The sequence below is a fragment of the Notolabrus celidotus genome, chromosome 8 (assembly GCF_009762535.1).
Source record: "Notolabrus celidotus isolate fNotCel1 chromosome 8, fNotCel1.pri, whole genome shotgun sequence".
Classification (NCBI taxonomy): Eukaryota; Metazoa; Chordata; class Actinopteri; order Labriformes; family Labridae; genus Notolabrus; species Notolabrus celidotus.
This window is the reverse complement of record NC_048279.1, coordinates 34,944,672-34,966,976: the sequence shown is the minus strand read 5'-3', so window position 1 is coordinate 34,966,976 and position 22,305 is coordinate 34,944,672. Positions and strand designations below refer to the sequence as shown.

The window sequence follows — 22,305 nt, the reverse complement described above, 5'->3', positions numbered from 1 at the left end:
ACAAAAAGAGTAGCTAACCTTGAAATAAAACCTTGCAAATAGAAAATGTAATGAGTTTTCTGTCTTTTCTTTTTTTTTTCTTTAGGGTTAGTGAACAGTTCATTATCAAATGCATCAGTAGCAGTGGGTTCATAAATGCACAGGAAACATGCTCATATAGGTGGGCTAATTTTCTGCAGACCAGCTTAATCAGACCACATTTAATCACTTTGAGGGACAGCGGGGGTCGCAAGTCTTTAGCACCTATATTTTGGGGGTCGCAAGCTAAAAAGTTTGAGAACCCCTGCACTAATGGTTAACTAATTAAGTTTTGTAACTTTTATTAATGCTTAATAATGTATTAATTAACTCTGAGCAGTGGACATTAATTAACTGCTTATTAATGCACTAACTAATGTGTTAGTTAATGTTAGGTAATACATTGTAACGATTATTAAACTATTATTAAACTGTTAATTAATGCTTAATAATGCATTAACTAATGCTGATTAAGGGACCCTTATTGTAAAGTGTTACCCATTTGAGCAATAACCACGTCAAACACGTTTCCTATGAAAGACCAAACCCACAAAGATATTTAAACAATCTTTATCCAGATTTGTTCGACTGACTCAAACTCATCAGTCATCGTCTGTTTGTACTCAGCTGGCAATTAACACGGCTTTGTGCAATTATGTATCGAGCTTTACTGTTTGGTTTATTGATTTCTTTTGCTAAATTCCAGACATTTTCATCCAGTGTAATAAGTCCCAAGGAAGGAAGAAGGATTTTTTTCTGGGGGGTGTTTTGAAAGACAGAAGATGACGAGGCTTCTTGGTTAAATCGGACGTCGTTTGAAGAAGGGATTCAGGGGCTGAAGTTTTGAAGGTGCATGAAAGGCTTTTCAATGCATACTGTTTTGCACTGCTTGCAAACTATGGTCAATTCTTTTAGAAGGACTGTCAGGTTAACATAAAGCTGACAATGGATCTACACCAAATGTCACAACTACTGAAAACAAGACAAGAAGTTATGAGTCGTACCTCGACATCAAGTGCTTTAATTGCTCCCTTTGTAAAGTAGCTTGTTGTTTTTTCAGTTTAATGTCATGCAATACTTCACTTTTTGCAGATAATATCCTTAAGATGAGGAAAGGTAAGTAAAGCATGTGTCTGATACTGTGGTGTAGGTATACACTACCAGTCAAAAGTTTGGACACACCTTCTCATTCATTTTTATTTATTTTAATTAGTGTCAACATTGTAATCTGGTTTTGCCATAATCTGGATTACAACAGTAGTCAAATAGAGCTATCCATTGTGTACTAACCCTACCTCTGAACACAACTGATGGTCTCAAACACATTAAGAAGGCAAGTCATTCTACAAATGAACTCTTCACAAGGCTCATGTTAATCAGAAACCATTCCAGGAGACCACTTCATGAAGCAGACTGAGAGAATACCAAGAGTGTGCAAAGCTGTCATGAAGGAAAAAGGGGGCTACTTTACAGAATCTAAAATATGAAACATATTCTGCTTTGTTTAACACTTTTTAAAAAATTAAATAATTCCATATATGTTCTTTCATAGTTTTGATGTCTTTGGTATTAATCTACAGTGTTTACAATAATTAAAATAAATCCAAACCCTTGAATGAGAAGGTGTTTCCAAACTTTGACTGGTATTGTACATGTTAATGTGTTGATGTTAGGTACAGGGACAGAAGGAAGTGGCTTTAAATATTCCCATCGTCCCTGCAGAAAAAACTTGGGAACAGTTGGTTTAAAGTAAAAGGTTTAAATATATTTAGATAATTTGTTTGGTTTAAACAGGTTTAAACAATTTGTTTAATTCTACAGGTGGTGTAAGCTTAATTCATGTTCAAAATAAGCTATTTAAAAGCCGCGTTTTCAAACATAAAGTTCAAAAACTGTCCCAACTTTTTTTTGGCTTCTCATTGGAGCTGCAAACTTTTTCCATTATTATTGATTATTCTCATAATTGTAAGGTTAATCCAGTCGTCCTAGTTAAAAAAACAACCTAATAGTGAGGGAAAAAAAGCTCATCACAGTTTCCTTGAGTCCAAATAAACTCTTAAATCGCTTCTTCTGGGAAAAATGTAAAATCAAAACCTGAGGACACTTGATTTGCCGTAACAAACGAGGATGCACGGCAGCAAATCATCACAAAGAAGAAGTCAGATCCAGTGAATATCTGCAGGTATTGCTTTAAAATGAAAAAGTAGATGATAAAAATTGGAATGTGCTTCATTTAAATCACCTAAGTGGTTAATCAGTAGGTATTTGCCTCACTTGCCTAGTAGTAATAATAATAATAATAATACATTTTATTTAGAAGCGCCTTTCAGAGCACTCAAGGTCGCTTTACAGACAGATAAAAAACACAATAAATAAAAGAACACGATAAGATAAATAAAAACAACACGCAAAGTAACACCAAGTTAAAAATGAAGCAGTGGAAATTAAGCAGGGAATGCAGTTTGAAACAGATGGGCTTTGAGTTTTGATTTGAAGAGGGGTAGTGAGTCAGAGTTTCGGATGTCCGGTGGGAGTGAGTTCCAGAGTTGGGGAGCAGAGCGACTGAAAGCTCTGCTCCCCATGGTGCTGAGACGGGCAGGGGGGCACAGAGAGGTGGAGGGAGGAGGAAGACCTGAGGGAGCGAGAGGGGGGTGACGATGTGGAGGAGATCAGAGAGATACGGGGGGGGGGGAGGTTGTGGACGGCCTTGAATGTGTAGAGGAGGATTTTGAAATTGATTCTGAGTTTGACCGGTAGCCAGTGGAGCTGCTGGAGGATGGGGGTGATGTGGTGAAAGGAGGGGGTTCTAGTGATGATGCGGGCTGCAGAGTTTTGGACCAGTTGAAGTTTATGGAGGGATTTGTGAGGGACACCGAAGAGGAGTGAATTACAATAATCGATACGGGAGGTGACGAGACTGTGGACCAGGATAGCAGTGGTGTGAGGGGTGAGAGAGGGGCGGAGACGGTTGATGTTGCGGAGGTGGAAATATGCAGACCGGGCTATGCTATTGATGTGAGAGTTGAAAGAAAGTGAGCTGTCGAGGATGACACCCAGACTCTTTACCTGAGGGGAGGGGGACACTGTTGAACTGTCGATGGAGAGGGAGAAACTGTCGGCTTTGGATAGGGTAGTAGTGAGAGTAAAAGCAGAATCTGATGTTCCCGCTGTTTAAGGTGAAACTTTAGTGCAGACTACATACGCCGGTATATAAAAGATAAACAGCACACTGAAATGCTGCCTCTTTGTTCAGCCTCTGGAGAAGGCACACATCATAGCTGAACACGACTGTTTACTTGTTGACAGGTACATTCTGTCACAGATGAAGCCTGTTTTCTCCGTCAGCGCTGCATGTCGCTGATGTTCCCCTCTGCACAACACAACGCGGCACACAGTCACACGCATTTATTCAGCTTTTCATCAACATCAGCGGGATCCTTTCGACATTTCTGCTCGCTCAGCGCTCCCGCAAACTAACAAGCAGGCAGCTTTTTTATCTCTTCATGTTTTCTTTATGTAACAGGAGACTCCTCATATCTCCTTTATTAAATATACACACGGTGCATGCGTGTGTGTGTGTGTGTGTGTTTTGAAAACTGCGAGGCCGTTATGCATTATTGATTCTAATGTGCGTCTTTAATAGCTGCGGGATGATGAGCTCCTCTCTTCACAATTTGACTTTGCATTATTTCTATAAACCTCTGGAGTTTCTCAACATCAGGGCTCTGCAGGGTTTGACGCTAGTTTGCTTTCTGTTTAATCCCCTGTTGCTGCCGTGATGAAAAACACAGAGGAATGAATGGATGAGCAGGGATGATTCTTTTTGGAAGGACAGACCTGGGAAATTCTTCACACGGATCAATGGCAGAGAGGGGAGGGGGGATGAGGGCTCGGGCTTATCATGGGAAGACTCTGAAGCACTGGCAGAAGAACAAGTGAAAACCTCGAGACATCCGAGGCGCCTGTCGCTTGTCTTTTAATCTATTTTACATGAGTCGGTGTGACTCGTGGCGTGATTTATGGTGGATATTTGAAGAGAGATAGCACAGTTTGACGCGCCGAGGATTTTATGGTATCAGCACAGCCGATGTAGCGCTGGCACCGTGTCAAGTCACACTCCACAGGGGCCGAAGTGCTACAGCATGAGTGCTTCATGACTCCATAAATCACAGACCCTCAGCACTTACACTGCGCGCTTCCTGCAGGGAGTTTTAACACGGCTGGGCAAAGCTCATGTATGCTGCTCACGTTTGATGACAGCACAGCACGCCACGCAGGAGGAGGCGTCAGGTGGTCATGGTTTAATTTGTCACAACAATGATTGATTTGATTAATTCAAATGTAAGATGTGGACGTGAAAGTTGTCCTGATGATCGCTTTCTCTCTAGTCTTTGGGTTTGAGATTTGAGATGAAAGCCTGATGACTGATAATAATAATACATTTTATTTATAGGCACCTTTCTGGACACTCAAGGTCACCTTACAACATACCAAAAAAACAACACTCAACAATAAATAAATCCTACAGAATAACAATGCAATACTAGAAAAATGAAAATGAAGTCATTCCAGTCCCATAGAGACAGACTAAAGCCAGTAGTCTTGGCGAAAAAGGTGAGTTTTAAGGCGGGATTTGAAGGTGGTGGGAGGGGTGAGGGGAGAGAGTTCCAGAGGTGGGAAGGCGAGCGGCTGAAGGCTCTCGACCCCATGATGGTCAAGCGAGCAGGTGGGAGGGTGAGTTTGGTGGAAGAGGAGGACCTGAGACTACTGGTGGGTATTTTTGTATGGAGGAGGGCGATGTGGTAGTGAGGAGCTCGGTTGTTGATGGCCTTGAAAGTGCAAAGACCTTAAAAATCTAGTACTGATTTGAAGCAGCAGCTGTCATGCATGTGCAGAATCAGCCTTGCTCTTTTCTTCTTGGAAATTACAAGTACAGTGACCTCTGAAGAAGCAGTGGAACTTTCCTTTATGACTGTCTGTTCAGATTGTGTTGCTGAAGAGCTGCACACTTTGTTCCAATGTCAGCTGCTCTGGCTGCAAACCCAGATGTAACTTGAACCTAATTTGCAGCAAGTTTCTAGTTATGAATGTGTCTTCAACCTCAATGAAAAGCCAATTTTGACATACACAAGCCTCAGTCTTTACCAGGAAAGCTGCTGTGATATGGATTAGTACATTAAATCTGAGGGGATCTGGAGGCTCTGTTCTGCTGTGGGGGGCGGTTTGCAGCACCTTTTTTTTTTTCAAATTATATTTTGGGGCATTTTTTCCTTCATGATAGGATAGCTGAAGAGAGACAGGAGACGTGGGGAGAAGAGAGCGGGGGAAGACATGCAGCAAATGGTCGCGGCCGGGAATCGAACTTGCGACCTCTGCAACAAGGACTATAGCCTCTGTATAGCCTCCGCTTAGAGTGCTAGGCCACCAGCGCCCCTTGCAGCGTCTTTTAATCCACCAAACAGAAGGGGTTTCTACAAACCAAAACAAGGTCATCCTAAGAAGTCACTCTAATCTCTCTGGACTGGGCAAACAACACAGACCATCTGTACAGGAAACTCCTGTGGATGTTCTACCAGTCTGTGGTCGCCAGTGTCCTTTTTTACTCTGTGGTGTGCTGGGGGGGGGGCAGCACATCAAAGAGGGACTCTTCCAGACTGGACAAGCTGATCAGGCGGGCTGGCTCTGTGGTCGGCATGAAGCTGGACTGCCTGGTGACAGTGGCAGAGAAGAGATCCATGAACAAACTGCTGGCCATCATGGATAACACCAGCCACCCTCTGCACACTGTCATCAGCAACCAGAGAAGCTTGTTCAGTGACAGAATGCTCCTCCCCAGATGAAGCACAAATAGACTTAAAAACTCCTTTGTTCCTCGTGCATTTAAACTGTATAACTCCTCACTTGGAGGGAGGAAGGGGGGCGGGAGGAGGGCAGAGGATTGGGGGGAGAGAGAGAAAAATAGTCTTAACTGAACTGACCACAACACAATTTAAACAAGCTTGCACTTCTCAGTATTTATAGTTAATTATCAATTCATTTATTATTGCTGCTGCTATTTTATTATAACCTGCACCGGTATTCCTTTTTAGACTTGGATTTTGCTGCTACTGTGAACTGTACTGTGAATATAACCTGTGATTTTTTATCTTTGATATCTGCATGCTGTTTTTCTGTCCTTTGGTGTTACCTGGCTGCTGGAATCTGAATTTTCTGAGGGAACCTTCCCAAAGGATTAATAAAGTTTCTATCTATCTATCTATCTATCTATCTATCTATCTATCTATCTATCTATCTATCTATCTATCTATCTATCTATCTATCTAATCAATCAATCTTTATTCATATAACGTCAAATCCCAACAAACGTTCTCCTCAGACTCTTTCCAAACAGAGCAGGTCTAGACCGTACTCTATGTTCTGTTATTATCAAAGACCCAACATCAAGACCGGATAAGATCCAGTCCCATCTTCCAGACAGGACTCAGTCTGATCTCATCTTAATCCACCATGAGCAGAGCACTTTGCAGCATTTAGCAAGTTACAGTGGCAAGGACAAACTTCCTTTAACAGGCAGAAACCTCCAGCAGGACCAGACTCATGTTAGACACACATCTGCTGAGACCGTGTTGGAGAGAGGGATAGAGGGAGATGAGGGGTTTCTACAGGATGATAGTGAATCTGTTCATCAGAGCATATTGAATGATTGTACAGAAAACAACTTGAGTGACACACAGCAGCCAGAATCACACATCTCAACCTGGTTCAACAAACATCCTTTTTGGGGACGGTCTCCAGCCCTCCGGTAGAGTTCAGAGACATGTGGCTTTATGACGCCTTATTTAAAGACTTAATGTTGTTTTTTCTTTATTTGTTGACATTCTTTATTTCATTCTGGAGCGACAGCACCTCAAACATTAACTGAGTTGGAGAGCAGGGCGTCTTGTCAAGGATGTCTGTCCACCAAGTGAAAGGTCACATGTTTTATTCTCTTAGTCGTGTCCTTGATCAAGACACTGAACATCTTCCTCCTGCTGGTTAGATAAAAGCCTGACATGAAAGTCAATCACTTTGTGTAACTACGTGAGCATGAGGACCGAAGCACTGATTCCACGCCAGCGTGCTTTTACGTCTTTGTTCATCTGCGAGTCCACAAACGACTCCGCTGTCAGGTCTGAGCTGTCACTCCTCATCAGGGACACTGTTTTCTTCCACCGACAAGTCACCTTTACTTCTTCTGCTCGGCTTGCCACGGCCGCTTCTCATTCAAGCAGCTGCTATTTCCATTTCAAAGGTGATGACTTGAAGCTCCATGTGTGCAGACATAAAAGAGAATTAGCAGAAGCAAATAGGTCTGAACTTATTTACTGTCCCTTCCCCCCCCCCCCCCCCCTCCTCTCAAAGACGAGGCTCTGGACTGAGCATACTGATGAGGTTCGGTGGTTTTTAAAAGAAGCCGCTGGGATGCACAGCAGCTCATGTCCCGAGAGGAGCAAAGCGCATAAATAGCATCTTTTATCTCCAGGAAGTTTCTCTGAAGTCATCACAAAAACCAGGCGAGGGACCGCTCAGATGACCACGTTCAGGGATTCCTTTTGAAGCCAGTTCTGCTCACAATGAATCAGGCAAGGACCCATTCTTGCATGAGTACCAAAACCCAGGAGGAAGAACCTTGGGTAAGACTGAATGCCGTGTTTGAAGTTTTCCCAGAATCAAATTGATTGAATATTCCGCCCGAGTGCGCATGAATGTCACACAAATGAGAAGCGCCCACAAGGGGAAGTATCGGGCTGTATTTCAAGTCCATATCAAGCAGTTTTTTCTGTTATCTGTTTAGAGAATTATTCATGTCTTTCAAAGAATACAACAATTCATTATTCTCTTTCAGCCTGCGTGTACAGTAGTCCTTGTATTGTAGCACGGGGGGACGAATCTTACTTTCCCTCAACGGTACAAACAGAGCACGTCGACACATCCTGAAGGAGGCACGTTTCTACAACAGGACTCCAGCAGAAGTCTCCCTCTGCGTGCATTTTGAAGGAAAAGGGCAACATGTGGCTCACGTGCTGCGTTCAGAGCCAGCAGTCGTCATAACAGGAGTTTAAAAGGGCATTGATGAGCTGATTACGCTGGGAAAGAAGGGAATAACTCACCAGATGTGGATAAATAACCCAAAGAGGGATTTTAAATGTGTGCAAAGCGGGAATCCAACAGACGCCCTCTGATATTCAATCAGGCATTTAGCGCGTAAACACATGAAACAATCTGCTACACTGAGATAAAGGACAGGCATGCATGACGAGCGCTAACATGCGATCCTCTGCAGGATTTGGCGAGAGAGAGAAACCAGCAGGGTTCAAAAGAGAGAGAAATGACAACAAGCTCTCTGGCTCCCATGCTGGCTCTTCATGTCAGAACAGAGGATCTGAAAAGGCCTGGGTCGTGACACTGTCCATGTTTAATGGTAAAGGGGGGGCGTGATGGCTGAAATGTCAGCGCTGCCACCGCGGTAAATGTTTAAATGAAGAAGAGTAGAGCTGACAATCTTTCCTGAATCTTATCCTGTTATTTTTAAATATTCAAATCAATACTTAAACTCTGCCTTTTGGTAAAATTTAACATTTTCTGAGCACAGGCATGCTGATGGGACTTCTTCTTCTCTTCCACATATCTACTAGAGCGCCCTTTTATGAATGTAGGTTTTAATGTTTGGTATGTTACTTGCATTGCATGTACAGTAGAGTGCCAGCGTTATTGGCGGGCCTCTTGGGGCCTTGAATTTGAGCCTCTCGTCACAAATCAGCAGGATTCTTTTTCTATCTTTTGTTCATTTGGTTGGCACGTATCCCAATAACGTCTGCACATTTCTTAGTCTCTCTGTCTGTCTCTTACTCTAACTCTTCCTGTCCCATTAAAGTTACTAACCATAGACCTTCCTGGAGTCCCTGAGCTCCCTTGTCTCGTAGGTTCCTCTGGATCTCTGCTGCTGTGGACGTGGAAGTTCGAGGTAGTGATTTTATTCTGTTGCTCATTTGGTCCAGAATAAAGTAAAGAAGGTTGACAAATAAAGAAAAAACAACATTGAGTGTTTACATAAAGCAATATAAAAACAATTGCCCCCTTGTAATTGATCCTGCAGGTCTCTGAACTCTACCGGAGGGCTGGAGACCGTCCCTAAAAAGGATGTTTGTTGAACCGGGTTGAGATGTGTGATTCTGGCTGCTGCTTTAATGAACAGGTTCACTGTCATCCTGAAGAAACTCTTCATCTCCCTCTATCCCTCTCTCCAACACGGTCTCAGCAGATGTGTGTCTAACATGAGTCTGGTCCTGCTGGAGGTTTCTGCCTGTTAAAGGAAGTTTGTCCTTGCCACTGTAACTTGCTAAATGCTGCAAAGTGCTCTGCTCATGGTGGATTAAGATGAGATCAGACTGAGTCCTGTCTGTAAGATGGGATTGGATCTTATCCTGTCTTGATGTTGGGTCTTTGTTAGTAATAGAACACAGAGAACAGTCTAGACCTGCTCTGTTTGGAAAGAGTCTGAGGATAGCATTTGTTGTGATTTGGTGCTATATAAATAAAGATTGATTATTAGAGTGACTTCTTAGGTTGACCTTGTTTTGGTTTGTAGACACCCCTCCTGTTTGGTGAACAGGTGGACTCAAACATGCAGAACAGAGCCACCAGATCCCCTCACTCTACACCAGTTTGTACCTCAGCCACTTGTTGGACTTGCTTCCCCTCAAGTTGAATTAACTTCTCCCTTTCACAGCAACTTCGCTGGTAAAGATTGAGGCATTTGTGGATCTAAACTGGCTTTTCATTAGATTGAAGATATATTTAAGACAAAAAATTACCTGCAAGTTTGGTTTAAGTTTTCAGTTCTTGAGTCTGGTCCTGCTGGAGGTTTCTGCCTGTTAAAGGAAGTTTGTCCTTGCCACTGTAACTTGCTAAATGCTGCAAAGTGCTCTGCTCATGGTGGATTAGGATGAGATCAGACTGAGTCCTGACTGTAAGATGGGGCTGGATCTGATTCGGTCTTGATGTTGGGTCTTTGTTAATAATAGAACATAGAGGACGGTCTAGACCTGCTTAACTTAGAGGAACAGACGTATTAGAATGTAGAATAATGCATGCTGAGCTTTCCCTGTTGATGCATGGTGCTGTCCATGGTGCTGATGCCACCTTGACTTTGTCCTGCACTACTGAGTACTCTGTGTGTTTGTAGTTTAATCAAAGATAAATAATCATACCTTATGATCCATTTATGTGTGAAAGGGTGAGGTTGAAAAGTCCTGCCTCTTGTTGTGCTTTAAGAGAGCATCATGCACAGCTGCTCTAATAGAGGTGGTTAACAGTTTGATGATTACAGTGGAAGCTCCTGTTGCAGAAGGCCCTCCAACTGAGGCAGTGTCCCTCATGTGTTTTAAAAAATACAAAGACCTCACGCAGCAGTCCCTAAAGTTGATTTTGCCAACAGGTGCTGAGTGTCCCTAACAAAGTTGACCCACATTTACATCACAGGACAAACAGATTAGCCTCAAAATGTAACACGAGTCGCTCAGATATCACAGTTTTCAAACAAAAGTGACACCTGTGCTGATAACACGACCGCTGCCACCGAGTAGCTAATAAAATATTGACATTTGAGATGATATCAGTCGGCACAGTAGAGGTGAACACCCAGCGGTGTTTGTGAATCAGAGCAGGACTCATATTGGATTGAAAAGCTTGGCTCGTTGCGGGTGTTCCCCTGTGAGAACGCCCGCAGATTAAATCAGCCGCTCGCAGATTTCATCATCCTCATAGTAAATTAGTATGAAACAACAGCATTACACTAACGGCACCTGAAAATTAGGGAGAGATTGAATCGCTTCACTGCAGCGGTATTTGGAGAGTAAAATGAATTTCCTGCAGGCTCAGGGGAGAGCACAACAAATATTTACACTTCCTCCAAATGAATGGAGATGATTTTCTCCTTCGTTTAGCTGTAATTGCGTCGCTGCTTTGTGTTTTATCAACCTGAGCCGGTGTGACATTTCCAACCAACAGACAACGACACGAGCTCTCTCCCTCTCTCTCATGTTAACAGAACAAACACAGACATACATACACGGCTTTCCTTTTGCTCATCCGTCCTTGAACCAGTTTTTGAATCGATGCTGGGTGTGTCGCTGAACGCCGACACACACTGATGCGAATAAGGCGACAGTAACAACATGACGTAATGAGCTGAAAACAGAGGAGAGCAAATGTGTAGATTCAATCTGATTTGGGTTTTTATGCTTCACTGCTACCTTGTTATCCTCAGGCAGAGCGTCGGTGTGGTGTGTGTGGATTGGATTATTATTACTGATGCAACAAAGTAAAAGCAGCATTTTAATGTTGGAGAGGGTTCGAGGTGGAGAAAGTTTTAACAGTTAAGTGGACTTTTTTAGAGTTGGGTTCAAAGCAGGAGTTTTTAAGGTGACACTGCAGCCAACATTAAAGATATGCTGACTCAGCTTTTCACAGGATATCTCTGCCATGAACCCACACATGTTCGAACTATCCCCTGGTTTCTTTGACAGTGTGTTTCTGTGTTTACTGAAGAGATGGATAGTCTGGTGATGGTCTTGACCCGTGCAGGGCTAAGGTGAATCAGACGTGCGACCGCATCCTTGTCTTCTGGCATCCCTAAGATCTGCCCCACACCAAAAGCGGAGTCATGATGTTCTTTTGATCAGGTTTTTGTTGGTCTAGTGTGCAGACTCTTTTTATGTCCTCAACTCATTAGAACCAAAACACAGAGAACGCATCACTCCTGTTTTAGCTTCCCTCTATTAGCTCCCGATACATTTTAGAATTGATTTTAAGATTTAAAATTTTTGACTTTTAACCCTCCTGTTATGTTTGTTTCTCTCGAACGGCAATAAATGTTCCTGGGTCAATTTGACCCGGGGCATATTCAGTTATCCAAAAGTGACAGAACCCCCAAAAAAATCCCAATACACTTTTTTTTAAAACCTAATTTTTAGCTCCATTACTAAACATTTAAATCAAGATTTAGTCCATTGGTGTTCTTTAATTCTCACAGATCATGGTTCAATGAGGATAAATTAATGTTAAAGGCCCTGTGAGGAGTTTTGAAATGGCTGAGAAACAGACTGAAAATGATACTGATGCCTCTTTATGACCTTCAATATCAAACAAGTCCATCAACAGCAACACTGGCACCTTCTCTGTTGTAATTTTTAATGCCTGAAACTGCCCTGGGGGGGTAGTTGTCAGACCAGATGATGGACATCTCACTTCAGAAACAGCCTTTATTTGACTGTTTTCATGGAAAATAATCACATTGCCTTATAAAGTTGACTGTTGAACACAACAGGATGAGGCTTTTGTTGAAAACACTACTTTTGCATGTTTAGGACAAGAGATAAGAGGTATCACTTTGTCCACAAGGGGGGCGCCAGAATCGATACAAAACCAAAGTTCCTCACAGCAGCTTTAAAACTTTTTTTTAATGAACATTGGAAAGCCCTGAATATAAATACTATAGTTTTACATGACTTAGATTTTTGTTTATTTTATTTTACAACTTGAATTTTTTCATTTTTAATGGAGTGATGTTGATAAATTAACACAACACTTCTTCTGTCACATGCTGCCGTTTGGAAGGCATTTAACAGCACATCAAGCACATCACCAAAACCGCCTTCTTCCACCTTAAAAATATCGCCCGTCTCCGTCCATCTCTCTCCTTTTCCACCGCTGAAACCCTGATCCACGCCTTTATCACTTCCAGACTCGACTACTGTAACAGCATCTTCTATGGCCTTCCTTCAAAACAACTCAACAAACTACAATACATCCAGAACTCTGCCGCCCGCCTGCCTGCTCACCCACACCCGCTCCCGTGACCATATCACCCCTGTCCTCCAAAACCTCCACTGGCTCCCTATCAAACAGCGCATACATTTCAAAATCCTCCTTCTCACCCTCAAAGCCCTCCATAACCAGGCCCCCTCTTACCTCACCGACCTGCTCCATCACCACACCCCCTCCCGTAACCTCCGATCCTCCAACGCCCACCTCCTCTCCCTACCACCTGACACCAGGCACCGAACCTTGGGGGACAGAGCTTTCTCTGTCGCCGCCCCCCCACCCTCTGGAACGCCTTACCACCCCAACCTGTCCACCTTCAAATCACTCACCAAAACCCTCCTGTTTAGAACTGCTTTTAACGTATGATTGCTTTTAAATGTATTTTATTCATGTTTTTATTATTCTGTTGTTTTATATGATGTTTTTATCCTTTGTGCAGCGTCTTTGAGTTTTCAGAAAAGCGCTTTATAAATAAAGTGTATTATTATTATTAAAATGTATTATTTATTGCCTAAAATAGACTTTAAAAAGGGTCAATTTGACCCGCAACATAACAGGAGGGTTAAAGCTCGCTCTGGATTTACACCCCAGAACATTTCTGATCTCCTCACCCTATACATGCACGGTCGTAACCTGGGGTCATCAGCTGAGGCTCTGCTCGCCGTCCCATAGTCGAGGCCGAGGACCAAAGGTCAGAGCCCCGACCCTCTGGAATAACCTGGAAGCAACTTCTTTATCCTCCTCTAAATCTCTAATAAACACACATTTTTCAGGTATTTTTATATTTCATATATCTGATTTTTGATTGTTTTAATCTTTAATCTTTTGTTGTTTTTATTCATCCAACATTGTTTTATCTCCTTTTATTTAATATTCCTCACATTCTCTTGTATTGTCTCTTAGTTTCTTTCTTATTTGTAAAGCACTTTGTAATCCTGGTTTGAAAAGTGCTACATATGTAAAGATTATTAAGGTAGCAATGTGCCTAATCCTACCTCATTGTAAGACCAACATGCCTTCCAATCCTAACATGTACACAGGTTCACTTTCCATTCACACAATGAGGACACTGAGCACAAAATGAGGACTACTTCAGGTGAAAAATAACAACCTAAAGACACTTTGGGTCGTTGTTATTGTACGATCAGGCCCTAAGGCTGCATGAAAGTAAGAAAGTTGGAGAACAACTTCCAAACTTTAGAAATAAGACCAGCTAGGGAGCATCTTAATGTGCATTCAGAAAAAGTTAGAGCAGACCTCTAACCTCTTGAACAATCTAAGCAAGGCTGCGCCGTTGTCAGTGGTCAAGGAAATCCAAAGTTTAGTACTCAAACAAACTCTGTCATCTGTTTCTCTCAGAGAGATGCTCACCTGTAAAGTCCCCCAGTCCTTGGAGCTGTTTGTGGACATGATGAGGCCTTGCTCTTTGGAGGTCTTAAACCTCAGAGACAGTTTGAATTCCTGGTTGTCCTCGTCCATCCTGTGAAGGTACGTCAGGTAGGATTTACCATCGAACCTCACGGCTGACTCTGAAACACAGAGATGTAAAATAAAATCAGGGAAAGTGAGTAATCACAACAGAACGATGAGTCACAGAAACATGACTCACTCAGGGTGCACGACCAGCCTCACTCCAGATACAATCTCAAAATTTGATGAAAAATATAATTGCAGAGTTGCCACACGCAGAGGAGCAATGTGTCAAGGTGATTCATACTTGGAGTGTCAAAAAAATGTTAATGAAAAACTAAAAATCCTATCAGCCCTCTGATTGTGAGAGAGCACCTGAACGCTGGCTCACCTGGGCAGGATGGAGGGAATAAAAGGAGGTTTGAAAAGATGTTAAAGCAACAATTACCAAATACATAAAAAAAAAAACTTGAGAGAGGAACACATGTTATCCTTGTGGGATGACTTTTGACAGTTAAATGCTAATTTGTGTGAGCAATTATGCCTCTCATCTTTGTGATTTTAACGGGCTGCAGTGACTGTTCAGTTTGTCAAAATAAGATACGGTTTCTTGGATCCTGACGAGCCCTGCAGGGTTCCTCACGTTTGCTGTTTTTGCATGAACATCTCTCTATGTCAGAGGATCCCAAACCTTTCAGCCTGCAACCCCAAAAATATAGGTGCCAAAGACTTGGGACCCCCACTGTCCCTCAAAGTGATTTAATGTGTCTTCATTTAGCTGGTCTGCAGAAAATGACCCTACCTATATGAGCATGTGTCTGTGTTTCCTGTGCCGTTATGGATCAACCTACTGCTACTGATGCTTTAGATAATTAACTGTTCACTAACACTAAACTTAGGAGTCATCTAACAACAAAGAAAGGCAAAAAAAGGTTTTATTTCAAGTTTAGCTTCTATTTTTTTCAATATTTGTTTACTATAATGGGTAAAAGGTACTATTTTCAGATAACTTTTGGTCCTGGTAGACATCTCACAGCTCCCTACTTGTGTCTCGCAACCCCCCAGGGGGTCCCGACCCACACTTTGGGCAGGGCCGGCCCGTGGCATAGGCAGTACACGCAAATGCTAGGGGCGCCGGCCGCCCATAGGGGGCGCTGCTTGCCCCCTAAATGAATGAGGAATACTATTCAAGATAAGATAAGATAGTCCTCTACTAACAAGAGCCTATAAAGTAACAATTATTTAAAAATTATTAGCAATTAAAATTAAAATTAAAGAGGTAGAAAATAAGCATATCTACAACATAAACATATATATATATATATTATTGGTTATAGAGTCTGACCACTGCAGGAAGAAAAGACCTTCAGAAAAAAAAAAGATAATAGGAAAAATAATATTATTTGATCTAATAAAATTTGGGGTTAAATTGTGGAGTGATGCCAGTATACATTTAAAAGCTTGTGATTCACTTTTGGTTTAAAAAAAAAAAATGGTTTCCAAATCAGTTTTTGAAGTCTATAAGTTTTCATGATTTACACTTTGGAAGCTGTTAGCTTAATTAGATAGAAAATGTAGGCTAGTCTTAAATAAGCATTTTGCTTCTGGCTTTTCAGTCATCACTTAATACACTACTGTGAAAATTATTATGTTATATAATGACTGAATAAATTCAATTATTATTACATTACGTATTTTAAGAATTATATATTTCTTTAATGCTAAATATCAGTGATATTACCATTTTATTAATGTTCTTTTAGAGGTAAAATAAAGAAAACATTTAAAACATAAAGCTTCAAGTCAGTTGTCTTTAAGTGTATATGTGATGTGATTGTTACAATACAAGGGGCACCAGTTGAAATCTTGCCTAGGACACCAAAGTCTGCTTTGGGAACCCCTGCTCATGAACCTCGAGGATGCTCGCTCCGTCCTTTCAGTCTCTGCTCAAGATAAGAACTGAAAATGGATCTGCACCTGCTTCTTTAATCTGTGTCCATTCAGTATTCTGTCTCTATCAGACACTATGATCCATGACGCCGTCTTAAAAAAGTTAAAAACATGCGTTTAACTTCCTAAACCCGAGCTTGAACTGTTGTTAAACACTTTTGGCTCCACTGTGGTTCATCTTGTGCTTTTCTCGCCGCCATACCTTCATCCTCACACGCCTCCTTATCGCTGAACCCAAGAGTCTCTTCAGTCCAAAGAGGTATTGGATATAGTCAAAATACGGCGGTGATAACACCTTCAGAAGAGGACTCTTACCGCGCTGATAATAAGGTAATATACTTGAGAGCCCGTAGCAAGCAGTCCTCACACCACTAATCCTCACAGGAATGACAACACAAATCAGGGAGGATGGCGCCGCGGCACAATGCCGTACGTGTTCTGCTGGCTGTAATAAAAGCTCACTGAGGGCCTGTGTTCATTCTGTACCTGCTCTGAGGGATTTATATGAAACCAGGGGGGATTCACTCCCCACAGAGGAAGAGGGGCTTTGATCTCTGGCACCGAATACGCTGCTCTGTTTTCTCTAAAGAAGCAAGACTTCAATCTGAAACAAGGGATGGAGGATGGATTTTCATTCTTGGAAAGTCCAAACAGACGGAGGGGAAACCACAGACACTGGAGGGACTGTTTCTACAAACCTCATCTGCAAACCTGAAACTGACATCTCACACGTGTCGGACTGGAAGATTGAGAGGTCACAAAGAAACCTTCAAAAGCAGATTCAGACTAAAGAGACAAAATGTGATGACTTGTTTGAATTAAACATAATAATCTAACCTTTAAAAGTGAGTTTATGTTCATGCAGAAGACTCATGGTGCAAGGACAGCTTCTGACAGCTTCTCCAAAATCAACTTGTGCTTATTGTTAATGTCCCCAAAAGTGCCATATCAGTCCTCCAGGGTAATTTTAATAACCCTTATGTTAAGACCAAAGAGTTAGTGATTTATAGGTGTGTCTGAACTCTCAATAACAAGTCACTAAAGAGCTCATGGCGGTCCTTATGACTCTGGAAGTGAAGTTAAATGAGCAGTGGTAGCATCTGCGTTTGCTTTCTCTCTCAATTCAACATCCCCTTGATCTCCTTGATCCCCACATGCCCCCACCACCAAATATTAAGGAGATGAAAACAAATCAAATAACATTAAATAAAAGCTAATAAAAATAGACTAATTGCCACATAGTTTCCTTTTAGGATTTACAGCAGAAGGCTCTCATACCAAGGACTTTAGGGCAGGGATTCCCAAACTATTCAGCTTGCGACCCCCAAAATATATGTGCCAAAGACTCGCTACCCCCACTGTCCCTCAAAGTGATTTAATGTGGCTTCATTTAGCCTCAGCCTACCTACATGAGCATGTGGCTGTGTTTCCTGTTCTGCAACTGATGCTTTTAATAATTCACTGTTCACTAACCCTAAACTTAGGAGTCATCTGGCAACAAAGAAAGGCAGAAAACTCATTACATTTTCTATTTTCAAGGTTTTATTTCAAATTTAGCTTCTGTTTTTGTCAATATTTTTACTATAATGGATAAAATGTACTAATTTTAGATGACTTAAAAAAAAAGAACATTCTGGAAGACATCTCCCGACCCCCCAGGGGGTCCCGACCCACACTTTGGGAACCCCTGCTTTAAGGGAACGATTTTAAATGCTCCGTGTTAAAAGTTCCCTTTGACTTCCACTATGTTTCCTCTGCAAACCTTCCAACTCAGGTCCAAATATTTGCTCTGATCCTTTCTTTTTCTTCCTTTGATTGTTAGTTTGTCTGCTCACATCATTTTTTAGATGTTCTCTGTCTCAGGTTCCCGTGTGAACTTGTCACGGCCCTGAACTAACCTGCATGCACAAAAGCACAACAAAGACGTCACCTGCAGCGCCGTGTTTATGGCAGTAAATATGAGGGCCACATGAGTGAGTGTGGTTTACAGTTTGATATTGAAATTGATGTGCAGTGTATCAGACAGAGCTGTGAGCAGATGAAAGTGGAGAGGAGGACGGAAGTTTAATGATAGCTTTTGGAGTGCGGGTGACGCCGGTGACTCTTGTGCAGCACAGGACACGGCATCAAACTCCATATCCTAGTGGAGCAACAGGGGAAATGTGGATAATCTGAGTGTGTCTGGATTTAACCCTCCTGTTGTGTTCGTTTCTCTGGAAAAGCAATAATGTCCCTGGGTCAATTTAACGTGGGGCATATTTAATGATCCAAAAGTGTCAGAACCAACAAAAAATCCCAATAAACATTTGTTTAATCTTATTATCAACTTAATTACTATCCACTTAAATAAATATTTAGTGCAATGGTGTTCTGTAATTCTAACAGATCATGGTTTAATGAGGATATCTCACTTGTTTTAATGAAAATTCATGTTAAAAGGCTGTGTGTGTGTGTGTGTGTGTGTGCGTGTGTGTGTGTGTGTGTGTGTGTGTGTGTGCGTGTGTGTGTGTGTGTGTGTGTGTGTGTGTGTGTGTGTGTGTGTGTGTGTGTGTGTGTGTGTGTGTGTGTGTGTGTGTGTGTGCGCGTGTGTGTATGAGTAGGGTGAAATATGTCACACAGTTGCAAAGAAACAACTAGTACTTGACACTTCTGACCCCTTTTAGCCTCCACTGTGACTGCCGGGTCAAATTGACCCACAAACAGTATATCTATAAACATGCAGGGGGGGGGGGGGGGTTGCAAATATGTGAAATCAACCATTTTCATTGTATATGTTGGTTTCACATATTAAGCCAAGCAGAGGAAGTTTCATACCGAAAAAATACTTTTAACAATTATTTTTGGATTTTGGAAGTTTTAAAAAGGGTCAATTTGACCTGCAACATAACAGAAGGGTTAAAATGACCTTCCAGTGAGGAAGAAGCAGAAATACTAACTGATGGGAGACCTGGAGAATCAAAGGAAAGATGAAGTGATGATTTTGTGGATGCAACAGTTTCACATCCTGGTATGTGTGCCACTCTGCAAGAACGATGAGTCTTAATGCATTACACTGAGTAAATGCATTGAACAAATCAAGGACTGGACGAGCCTGAACTTTCTTCAGTTAAACAAAGAAAAAACTGAAATGATTGTTTTTGGAGGAAGAAAGGTTAAAGATTACTGCTCAGCTCCAATCTGCACAGATGAAATGTTTCAGCAGCCACATTAAGACAATTACAAAGTCCGCCTACTATCACCTTCAGAATATATCAAGGATTAAAGGACTTATGTCTCAGCAGGAGCCCTGTGATGGGTTGGCGACCTGTCCAGGGTGTACCCTACCTTCTGCCCGAAGCCAGCTGGGATGGGCTCCAGCTCCCCCTTGACCCCTAACGGGATAAGCGGTCAAGATAATGGATGGATGGATGGATGTCTCAGCAGGATGCAGAAAACTGGTCCATGCATTTATCTTTAGCAGACTAGACTACTGTAACGGGGTCTTTACAGGACTCCCTAAAAAGTCCATCAGACGGCTGCAGCTCATACAGAATGCTGCTGCTCGAGTCCTAACAAGGACCAACAAAGTAGACCACATCACTCCAGTTCTTAGATCCCTACACTGGCTTCCTGTCTGTCAGAGAATAGACTTTAAAATCCTGCTGATGGTTTATAAAGCACTGAATGGTTTAGGCCCAAAATACATTGCTGATCTGCTGCTACTGTATGAACCACCTCGACCTCTGAGGTCATCAGGTACTGGTCTGCTTTCAGTCCCTAGAGTCAGAAGGAAACATGGTGAAGCAGCGTTTAGTCATTATGCTCCACATATCTGGAACACACTCCCTGAAAGCTGCAGGTCTGCTCCAACTCTCACCTCTTTTAAATCAAAGACTAAGACCTTTTTATTTACCACTGCCTTCCTATCTTAGCTTATTTTGACTCACTTTAAATTAAAATGTAAAATCTAATCTTTAATATATTTCTAATTTTCCTTTTCTTTTCAGTTTAATTATTTTTGTAATTTTAATTGTGTTCTTTTATGCCTGTCTGAATGTCTCCGATGCTTTTAATGTTTCAATGTAACACATTGAGTTGCCCTTGTGTATGAAATGCGCTATACAAATAAAGCTGCCTTGCCTTGCCTAATGTTTCTTTTCACATCAGTCTCACATTTAATTTACTTGTTTATGTTTTTGAGCCTCTCCTGACTCAAATAAGTGAAAACTAAACCCTGAAACCTGAGTGTTTGCATCATAAAAAAAGGTGAAAATGTAGGAGGAGGTAAACCTGCGTGAAACCTCCATGCTGCACAATGACGCCCACAGTGAGATGAGATGTCAACGGAGGACAGGCGCTCTCTCTGCTCTGTGTGGATGTTAACTGAGTTGAGAGAGTTGACTCTGTTGAAGCGCACGTACGGCTCGTTTTCTAATTCAACGCGGCGGTTTTGAAGAGGATCTATTGTCAGAGAAGCAGGAGGAGGATGCTGCACGGCTGCACGGCTGCAGACTCGTCCCCCTCTTCAGAAACAGAGGAGGCTGATGAGCCGTGTGTTGGAGTGTCTCACTAAATCGTCTTCCTGCTGATAAAAGGCCGCCGCTTCCTCCTTAGTTTACACACACACACACACATACTCGATGTGCTCATACACACTCCCTCATTAACGCCTCTCTGAAGCAGATTTCATGCAGACACACACACACATACACACACACAGACGTACCGTTACAGGGGCAGATGCTCTCCCAGGTGTGCTGTGGGGTGATGTAACCAGCTCTGGCGGTGGTGAAATGGCTCAGTCTCTCTCCTTTCAGTCGGACAGCGTTCCTGCAGCCTCGAGGCGGGCAGCCAGAACCCAGACAACCGTTGTGGCTCACCCTGAGGATGCTGAGGCCCAGAGAGTCCTCAATGTCTGTTATGATACCTGCATCAAAGAGTTGGACTTTCAGAACGGCACATCCAAAGAGACACTTCCTCTCACAGGGATTACCCGGCTCACTTTGTGTCCAATGTGACTGCCAAGACTTTCGTCAGGTGCTTTATTGAAGGAGTGCACCTGCTGTGCAGACACGTTATCGTCTTTGCAATGAAATGCAATTACTTTTAAATTAGAAGGTAATTAGTGATGGGATTGGTACTAAGCTGGAAGTGTATCATCAAAGTTTTTAAAAGTCCCTTAACTTTAAAAACTCACCATCTTCCAAGAGCAGCTATTTTTTAATTTCTGTGTTAGTTACGGTAGCATCGCCCTCTAGTGGCCATTAAAAGAAGCACATTTAAGTCTAAGTACCTTTATCAATTAAGCAAGACCCTCAATGAAACAACAAAGTTCAAACAGTTTCCACTTCTTCATCAATCACCTGCTAGTTTGCTGGTTGGCAGAGACTGGACGAGTCCGCTCTGAGGTCTCCAGATCAGCAGGGCCTCCAGGACCTGGGCATCAGGTAGCTGCTGCAGGCTGGCCAGGTGTAGCTCCTGTCTGGGTAAACCAAGAGCCTGTCCCAAGCTGCGCTGGAGCCCTCTCCAGTGGTCGCCCAAGAACTCTTCCGGAGACAATCGGTCCAGCTGCAGGGTCAGGCCCGAGTCCAGCGACCTCTGGTCCGCCGCCCAAACGTGAACTTTGACCCCGGTCCAGACGCTGAACTTCCCATCGGACACGCTGACGTTCAGGGAGTAGGACCCCTCTTCCAGATTCTCATCCGCCCAGATCTTACCATCGGACAGGTCAACAGAGAACCTGCCTTTGTCTGGGTGTTCTGACACCAGCTTGTAGGTCAGGATGTCCTGCAGGTCCTGGTCTGAGGCATGGAGCCTGCCGATGACTCGGTTAGCAAACAGCCCGCCGGCGTTGGTGATGAAGACCTCCAAAGGCACCACAGTGGGGGGGTACTTGCTCTGCTCTGTGACGTTGATGTTGACCACGCAGATGGAGGAGAGCGGAGGGTGGCCATTGTCTGTCACCTGATCAGAGAAGGGATGGAACAGAACACAGTTAGACACACTTTGAGACTCTCACACTTTGAGTTCATGCTACAAGTTTAGAGTTAGATTAGAAGATGATGAAGCAAGCATCGGCGTAGG

The 22,305-nt window shown here is 42.6% G+C and overlaps 1 protein-coding gene across 1 annotated transcript in view; it reads right to left on the bottom strand.

The window, feature by feature from the left end:
* fat2 (FAT atypical cadherin 2) overlaps window positions 1-22,305 on the bottom strand; it is a 197,388-nt gene that overhangs the window by 35,664 nt on the left and 139,419 nt on the right. The window contains exons 21-23 of the mRNA XM_034690510.1: window positions 21,585-22,185; window positions 20,948-21,148; window positions 14,254-14,411 (exon numbers count right to left, since the gene is read on the bottom strand). Of these exons, the coding sequence (XP_034546401.1) occupies window positions 14,254-14,411; window positions 20,948-21,148; window positions 21,585-22,185 (960 nt within the window). The remainder of the gene's footprint in view (window positions 1-14,253; window positions 14,412-20,947; window positions 21,149-21,584; window positions 22,186-22,305) is intronic.